The sequence below is a fragment of the Alligator sinensis genome, unplaced genomic scaffold, assembly GCF_000455745.1.
Source record: "Alligator sinensis unplaced genomic scaffold, ASM45574v1 scaffold8_1, whole genome shotgun sequence".
Classification (NCBI taxonomy): Eukaryota; Metazoa; Chordata; order Crocodylia; family Alligatoridae; genus Alligator; species Alligator sinensis.
In genome coordinates, this window is record NW_005842568.1 from 88,413 (window position 1) to 97,739 (window position 9,327).

At 47.6% G+C, this 9,327-nt stretch overlaps 1 protein-coding gene across 1 annotated transcript in view; it reads right to left on the reverse strand.

Moving 5' to 3' along the window:
- Positions 1-3,030: 3,030 nt before the first annotated feature.
- The window catches only part of RAB10 (RAB10, member RAS oncogene family), a 36,853-nt gene continuing 30,556 nt past the window's right edge, over positions 3,031-9,327 (reverse strand). Inside the window, exon 5 of the mRNA XM_006032379.3 lies at positions 3,031-6,344. Within this exon, the coding sequence (XP_006032441.1) occupies positions 6,261-6,344 (84 nt within the window). The 3' untranslated portion in view covers positions 3,031-6,260. The remainder of the gene's footprint in view (positions 6,345-9,327) is intronic.

A 9,327-nucleotide genomic window follows, 5' to 3' on the forward strand; every position in this document is an offset into this window, starting at 1 on the left:
TGCATTCACACGGCACAAACACCTCCTGCCTCTGGTGTGTCCCCTTCACACGCTCATGGCACTGAGCTATCCCCACCTCAGGCACGGGGCTTGCTCTGGTCCTTGCTGGTGTCACAGGGCACGGCCAGAGGAGCTAACCGTGCTGTCTTCTTCTAGCACCATCAGTCCTGGGGTCTCCAATGCTCCCTCGGGTGCAAAGTGCATGGATGAGAGCATGACATTTTGTCTGCCTTCTTTTATTTATAGCCCTCGCCTCCAAGGCTCCCAGCTCCCACCCCGTTGTGTGTTTGCAGTCATACGTTTGGCCTGCTCCTCGCATCATTACACGTGATAAACCTGGATCCCATTCATTCATTCTCAACTCACTCGAGTGTCTCCTAACATTGTTCGTCTCCTAACAATGCAGGGGATGGGTCGTGTTGGCCCAGGGCAAGTGGACTTGGAGAGAGGGCAACAGCACCCCGCGCTATTCCACATGCCCACCGTGGTGACTCGGCTGCATCGCTGCCCGGGGCCTGGGACCGGCTCGTCCCGCCTGTGGTCTTGCAGAGGCCGGGCCCCTGTGATCTGCACGGCACAAGGCTCCAATCTCTCTTTAGCAAAACCAAGTCATCAGGACATCAAACCTGCTATGTGCAGGGTCAGAGCCCAGGTCCGTGGTGCCGTCTCCTGTGTCACACGGCGGCAGAGAGCGGAGGCTGGAGGGAGAGTGAACAGGGTCTGAGTAGGGTTTTCCCCCTGTTCCTCTCACGTGCAGCCTCCACCTTTTAGGGTCCAGGCAGTTCTGACACAGAGGCTGTGCCCCTCGATAGCAGCCAATGTCCCTTGGGGTCTCCTAACTAGTCATCCAGCAGCAACAAGGACTAAAAGACCCTGAAGAGCTAATACTGCTGCAAAGCAAAACCGTGCCTTTCCGACCCAGGAAGGGGCAAATTCTCTAGCCCTGCCCCCCACAACCCGTGCCAGCCAAGCTACACGGGGCACATGAAGCCGGTACCCCGCACAGGCAAACCCCACTAAGGGCAGAGGTCAGTTTTCAAGACCATAAAACCCTTGTGCCAGCAAAGCCGGGCCCACACGAGGGCACTTGATCGCCACCGCACTGCTGCCATCAAGCAACCGTGTATGTTGAGCTCGATTGTGCCCACACTCGGAGCTCTTCTGCACCAATTGCTCCCCTGGCCAAGGACAGCAAGGTTTCTGCTGTCATCCTGCAGCTGGCAGGTGGCTCTGGCAGCTGAGGGTCCCTTCCCAGGTGCACCGGGGCGGCACAACAGCTGGGCAGGTGCAATGTGGGTGCAGTGGCAGCATCATGCCAGGTGCTGCATATAGCCACTGGCACCAGTCAAGGCCACGGGGCCAGGAAGCCAGTGTTGCTCTGGTAATAGCTGTGCTACCGCAGCAGGGACTTCTTGTGTGGATGCAGCTCCATGCAGAAGTTTTTTCAGGTGCTGGAGCTCCCCCAAGCTGCAGCAACCATCCTCCACAGGCAGACGGCTGCACTAGTGGTCTGGGCAGCAGCGTTAACAGCTGTGGGACACGATCTTTTCCTGGCCTGAACTGAGAAATCAATAGCTAAGCATGCAAGGGGAGCCTGGAGCTGTCGTGGGAAAGATGCAGGGGGAAGATCAGAAGGGAAACAAAAAGGACGAGAATAGCCGCAGTGCCCAGGGGAACTGGACGTGGAAGAGCTTGGTTACTAGAGGTCATGTTACCGCGGGTGGTCTACCGATCCAAGAGCTCAGGGGCAGGGGCTGAAGCCCTCAGTCCTTTGGGCTTATTTCCACTATCAAGGTTCAAAGCTTCCCTGGAGCCAGACAGAACCGAGGACCCAGCAGTGCAGAAGCGGCTGGGCGGCCCACTTCACTTGCCCCTTTTGCAGAAAACCGCTGCCATCTCCTCTACGAGCAAGCAGACTTTCGCTAGGCACGATGGGCACTGTACCTGTTGTGCGTTCACAAAACCGAGTGCAGTTCATTCAGCGGTTTACTCCACCCGCCTCCTACAGGGAGAGGCCAGGGCAGAGGAGCCTGAATCGTGTCCTGCACAACTCAACTCTTTTCTTAACGTCACTGTAAGCACTCGCTGCACGAGGGCACGCCTACACACAGTCCCACTAACAGCAGTGGAGACCGCAGCAATCTGAGCCGCCCATCCAAGCCTGGAAGTGGAGGCAATCCTGCCCCTCGTGCTATAGCAGTGTACACCAAGATCACAGGGAAGGATTCAGCAGTGCTAGTTGTAGGGGTTTGGGCTCTGCTAGGCCATAGTTATACTAACGACCCTCATAGCTAAGCTACGACACTGCAAAGTACCTTGGGAAGAACTAGCTTTGCTGGCCCCTGGATGGCCTGGTAAGACCCAGGGAGCAAAATGCTACTTCAAAGAAAAAAAACAGGAGCTGAGAAGTTGAGGAGTAAGAAGGCAGTGCTCACTAGTAAAGCAGGGGTAACAAGAGTGAGGTTCGTGCAATGTGGTGTAAGCTGAAGACACTCAGGTTCAGTAGTGAGTGCACTAGAAATACCCAGACTCAGCAGGGAGTGAGCTCTAGGTGCTGAACTTGGAAGCGGGGAGCTGCACGTGGCACGGGACAAGCTGCAGGTGCCTGGACTTGCCCCAGGGACCAGCCAGGATGGACATCTCACTAGAGAGGAGTTGGCACAGAGAGTGGGGGTACCTCGGTTATAAATAGAGTTATGAGATTTGCCCTTTTGTAGAGACTTGGGGGGTGTCCATGCATGCAATGCATTGCTCACCGCTGCCTGCTCACTGCTATACAGCCCTGCTGGCTACTCTCCTAAGAGACGCAGCCTGGACACTGGGCAGACGGCTGGTGGGGAACCCTCCCAAACCCCCGAGCATCTCCGAACAGCACGACTTGCCTTCCTCTGCCCGTCCCTCGAGGAGTGACCACTATTGCTTACCCTCCTGGCCCCTCACCCACCTCCAGATGTGTTACCGGCACCCTCTACTATGGAGCAGGCTTAACGAGGTCGAGGGACTATTCAGTACGGCTTAGGAAGTAACAGATTCAAGTTTATAAAAGCTTTTATTTGCTCACGGTATGACCGAGGGGACAGCGCTCTTTTATACAGTAAGTGGTACAAAAGAATGGTTGTAAATGAACAGCCAGAGTGGGTTAGCCAAAAAAATTTTTTAAAGTGTAATTAAAATATCGTAAGCAAGGTAGTTAATGAGCTTAGACCTGATCACAGCCAGAACTTCCAACAAGGCTAATAACTGCACTGCCCGTCTCAGACTCCTGAGGTCCTTGCCACCGACTACTCTGCTACTGCTCACAGCGCCGCTGTCTTACAGCCGAGGGAGAAGACTGGGGGGTAAATCACTGAACGTTTAAAATCCTGTAAAGGCAACTGGACAAATAGATTCCATTTCAAGTTTTAGCTTTTGATTAGGAATTTAATTCACTTACAATTTTTGCCATAGCAAAAAAAAAAAGTTAGCGGCGATGCTCCTCTGGGGGCTAGTTATGTTAAAAAAAGATCACCCCTCCACTGGTACAGGCTACATTGTGTGCAGCGGGATTAATTGGTGCCAGGGTAATTAAAAACTAAATGTGGACTTTGTCGCTGCAGAATCCAGAGAGCTCCATCACTGCCTGGAAGGGGTCCGTGGAAGTCTCCTTTTAGAGCATCAGACTTTACCCACAGGGGCAGGGGTGGCGGGGGAAGAGAACGGGTCCTCCTGCAAGTATGCGATTCACAAGCGGTTTGGGAGCCAGCAATAAAAATTACTCACATATCCCAAAAGGATTGTTTCGCTTTAGCAGAGGCGCGTACGCTTAAGGCTTCTTCCTCCATAAATGTGCCTCGCACTCCACAAATAAACGAAAGCCAAGCCGCACAGTTGGAAATCATGTTTTTATATGAACAGAAATAGACCATCTAGAAATATTTCAGTTTATTTAACTTGTTAAGTAGAATATGAAACTGAATTTGTAGCTAGTAGTACCAGAGAGTGGACTGTTCTCCAACTGCTTGGTGTTTTAACGAACACAGCTTCCACAAAGGATCCCAACAGACTTGCACAGGAGAGGCAGAGCCCCACAAAGCAAATGAAAAAGCTCACGGTCTAGACAGAGATTATACAAAAATGGAAGTATACTCCATTTTCCCTTTTTTGATAATGTTAGAAAGTGCAGATTTAACAAAAAGGTAGCCAGATTCTCTCTATTTACAAAGCTGATCAATAGGCGAGAAACAAAACCATGTCAAATTTAATCCCTTAGAATCCCAGTTCCTTGCCTTTACCTCAACAGCCACTCAACTGGGAAGGGTTAACAGGTAGAGAGAGACAGAAAAAAAATAAAAAATAAAAATAAGCCACACCACACATAGGAAGAGGGAGACACATCAGTAAAGTTACTACACAGAGCGGGTCAGAACTAGGAAGTTAAAAACACTGTAAATTCATTAAAGTCAAGTCAGGTCATTTGCTGTTACTATTAAGTGGAGGAAGATCAAGAAAGCAAGTGCATGAGTCAGGCGCAAACCCGCCCGACTACCAGAATTCGACTCTGGGGTTCCATTTACAATTGTTTCTGAGCGGAGGAGTCCTCCTACAGTGCGTACAGGCAAGCCAGGCGGATGTTAAAACGCTGTCCCTGACAAGACACCCGATTCAATAGGAGCGGTCTAAATCAGCCCGGTGTTCTTCAGCCCCTTCGCTGCTAGGAATGAATGAAGCCATTCAGCTATTTAACACACAGGTGTCTTATTGGGACGCTGGTAGCGTAGCTAGCAGGTCTTTATCTACAGAGGAAGCAGAGAGGCAAAAAACTGGAAAAGCAAGTTAAATACTCAAGGGGGCTGAAAAAACACAGGGATGCTGATTCAGTCTCCCTTCCGAATCACCTGTGGTCTTCCAACAGGATTCAAGTGAGGTCAAGAACGACCATAGCTAAGTACAGATGATTCTTATTTACTATACATTTTTTTTTTTTTAAACTTAACACTGGGAAATGGAAAGTTTCAGGGAAGCAGTAATTCAACGCAACTGCCAACTCTGGTTTTTTCTTTCTTTAAAAAAAAAAATCTATTTTACTGAACCTCTTGCTAGGCTACCAAATGACTCATTGGAGCAGCTACCAAATCAAGAGAACTTTTAAGTTCAAGTTAACTGTTGTCAGTTTGGGAACGGCATGTTATATTCATACACATAGAGTAGACAACCACATCACCCTCCATAGAAAACTAGTGCATGCAAACAACTCTTCCATATCATAAAACCCAACGGCTATGCAGGAGGAGAGAAGAGATACTAGTGAATCGACATTGGCTAGAGGGAAATTAGTAAGTATCTTTAACATTTTATCTTGAAAGCTAAATCAGTGCTTTGTATTAAGTTTGGCAAACTTACAAGGTTGCCGTCTTTTTCATTAACACATCACACCATGAAGGAAAGCAAATAAAAGCAGCATGCAGGCAAAAAGAAAGAAGAAGTCGCTGGGAAGGGGAGGAGGGAGGTAAAATTAAAAAAAAAAAACCGGCAGCGGGAACAGTTCTGAATTGCTAAGTCACCCAAGGGGAGACCCAGAACATTAAATGCAAGTTTTTTGTGGGTTTTTTTGCACCACCCTTTGTCCTTGATGCATCATCACACCAACAAATCACAGTAAAGCAACCACAAAGAGTTCGATAATTTAAAATGGTCAAGTGTGGATGTATAATCAAATCTCCTGCACATGCTTCCACCAGAACAAAGGGAAAAAAAAGGAAAAAAAATGTTCCTTTCCACATAAGGCACAGGACAAAAAATAAACCCCATTTACATACTCAAGGCGAAAATGAGTGTTTTCCTGGCTCTTCTGCTGATGCCTGTCTATAGAATATGGTGACTCAAGCACATAATCTATAACAGAAAATTCCACTGTTGTACCAAAGAAATTGTTAATTCTAACTTTTATTCTTATACAATTTGCAGAGTAGAGTTTAAATGATTGCTATAAGTTTTAATGTGAAGAGTAACGGGACTATAATACAACCAAAATGTAGTGGTGAGTTGAGCAGGGACATTAAAAAAAAGTGAAGTCACGGACATGATTTTTTTTTTTTTTTTATACATTTTGTTGAGAAAATTATAGTCAGCAAGCTGTCCTAACCAGAAGAACACGGGGATACTGGAGCTCTGTTAAGATGAGAAACAAAAACATTCATTTAAGGTTAAAAATGGGCAGAGTGGTTTGTTTTACAGCGAGAAAAAAGGGGCGGTGGATGGCGATTGGTGATATAGGAGAACGTTCAGCAACACTTGCTCTTCCAGCCTGTCACTCCACCTCCACTGCTGATATCTACATTTTCACTGTTGGGCTCTTTTACAGGGGTCTGTAGAGAAAGCAGAAAAAACACAAAAATTAGAATTAGACCACTGATTATATTATGAAGTAGGACAGACAAGAGGTACAAGAGAGATACAAGCTTGCGGAAAGCGCCGACATAAAAAAGGAAGTCTAGAAACAATGTGGACCTAAACCTCCTCAGAAATGTGGAGATCTTTGCATTGACGCTTCTTGGCAAGCTGACCCAGGACCACCGTATCTGAAATCCAGGCTCTGGGTGTTTGCAACAAGCTTTACAGCTTAGGCTCAAACTCCAAAAAGACACCTAACCTGGTTCTGACCCCTACGTTTGGGACAGAACAGTCATACCAACAAGTCACAGGAGAACTGAGATTTAGCTGGGACTTCTGACTACTTATTCAGTAGCCAAGCATTTTAGTAACTTAAAACCATGATCAAATTCCAGTACCTCACTGTAAAAGGGCAAATAAAATGGTTGTGGGCTGGGGGACAGGACTGGTGAGGAGAGGCTGAGGGAACTGGGCTGATGGAGTTTGCAGAAGAGCAGACCAAGGGGGATTGAATAGCAGCCTTCACCTCCCTGCAGGGGGGCTGCAAAGAGGATGGAGCTGGACTGGTCTCAGTTGGGGCAGAGGACAGGACACGGAGCAGTGGGCTCAGGCTGCAGCAAGGGAAGTGGAGGTTGGATATTAGGAAGAATTTTCTCACAAGGGGGGTGGTGCAGTCTCCATCCTTGGAGGTGTTTAAGCCCGGGTAGACAAAGCCTTGGCTGGGATGACGTAGCTGGGGCTGGTCCTGCTTGGAGCAGGGGTTGGACTAGATGTGACCTCCTGAGCTCCCTTCCAACCCTCGCTTGCTATGATTACATGAAAATAGCCAAGGGAGAACTGAAAAGCTCTAGACCAGACATGCTGCATATAAACTTCTTGTGGTTTATTACCTAGCAAGTTTTCAGGGCTTTTACTTTTGTTGTTCACTTGTTTTAAGACTACACTGTCTTGCCTTCAGGTTGCACTGTAGGTGTCAGCATCAAACCCTGCAGTTGGGCTATGCCACCTGTCCAGCACTTGCATGTCTGATCAGCAGGATCTACTTTTCGGTTGGTTACCACACCAAATTATTTCTGAGAAAGTGCACAAAGCAGGCTTGCTTGTGTCACAGGATGCAAGAGGTTAAACCACAGGGAAAGTGGTCTCAGTCAGACATGAACTTCTGTTTTCGGCTGCTCACAACCTGATCTAAGTGATCCACTCATGCTGCAGTATTACAGGGTCACAGCTACCTGTTTCTTGCTCTCCCTTGCCACAATGTCCCTGGAAAACGGTCCCAAATTGTTCAGATGAAGGGAAACTGAGGTTCAGAGTGGCAAAAGGTTCCTCCACAGAGCTGGTAAGGCCAGAAGGATCATTAGGAGCATCTAAATCAACTGTCCATGTATCACAGGCTATTAAAGTTTCACCCAGATATCCCTGTAAAGCTTATTAAAACTGGCTAAGAGCAAATCACTGCGCACATGTGCATCTGGTTGGGTCCTAAATCCTACTCTATTTTCCTTTTGTCAGGGGACCCGAAAGAAAATAAAATCATTACCAATAAAGTCTCCAGGTGACAGACTAGTGGAGTCATAAATAAATGAGGACAAGTTACTGACAGAGCCATCACAGCACAACGAAGCGTCTTTTGTCTAGGAACAGAGTACGCTGGCTGTAGCAATGACAGACGGCCTCCAGCCAAGGGAGTCGCGATGCATCAGTCCCGAGGCCACTGTGACCATCAGGGCACCTTAGATGCTGTAACAACCCTCCTAGGTTAGTGGAGTTTCTTTGCATCATTGATAATTCTTTGGGCAGAAAGACCTGGCAGCATCCATCTCCTCTCCACGTAGGGATGGCCGTTGGCTCACAGGAAGTTCCTCCACCCTTTGACAGGTCTTGTTTTTAGACCTCTTGGGTGTCCACACATCCTCCTCACCCAGGCTAGCATAGGTGAGGGTTCGGGTTTAGTTGCCGATAACGCAACCAGGGGAACAGGCTGTTCTGGTTTACGTGGTAAGAGAGGCCTGGCCTGACAAGCACACTTAGAGAGGAAATAAACTTCTAGGAAGAGCACTAAAGAGTGCAACTATTATGGAAGGCAACGTGATCAAAGCCTTGGCTGGGATGATGTAGTTGGGGCTGGTCCTGCTTTGAGGGGTTGGACTAGATGTGACCTCTTGAGCTCCCTTCCAACCCTCATTTGCTAGGATTACATGAAAATAGCCAAGGGAGAACTGAAAAGCTCTAGACCAGACGTGCTACATAAAAACTTCTTGTGGTTTATTACCTACAAGTTTTCAGGGCTTTTATTTTTGTTGTTTGCTTGTTTTAAGACTACACTGTCTTGCCTTTGGGTTGCACTGTAGGTGTCAGCATCAAACCCTGCAGTTGGGCTATGCCTTCTGTGCAGCACTAATGGCAGTAATTATGCAATTCCAGAGGACTGCAATTTCTCTGACTGGCTGGGTAATAAAAGCCTACTAAATAATGGTAGGGCGCACACTTTTTGGATGAGTTACCCGATAGAGAAATCTAGCAAACGGTCAGCATACCAACAAGAGGTAAAGCTATCTTGGATTGAATTCTGGCAAGTAGAGAGGAATTTATAGAGGGGCTAGCTGTAGATAATCTGGGATCAAGTGAGCTGATCCTAGTGTAAATTACAGTAGGAACACTAAGTCTATAAAACAAGGCTCTTCAGAAAGCCTAACTTCTAAGGAAATTAAGGAGCTGACTGGATGTGACAGCTAAGGACAAAGTAATTCCACACTGCTTGTACATCTAAGGCAAAAGTACAAATACTATCATGAGTCTGCGCCCCAAGCAAGGAGAAAAAGGTCATTAGGGAAGGGCTACAGGCCTTCATAAGCAAATGAAACACTTCACGGGGGCATTAAAAAAAAGCAGAGGAGATATATGCAACTGGAAAGAGCGACTGGTCACTAAGGCCTGAGCTTTCTGAGGGGCAGAGAA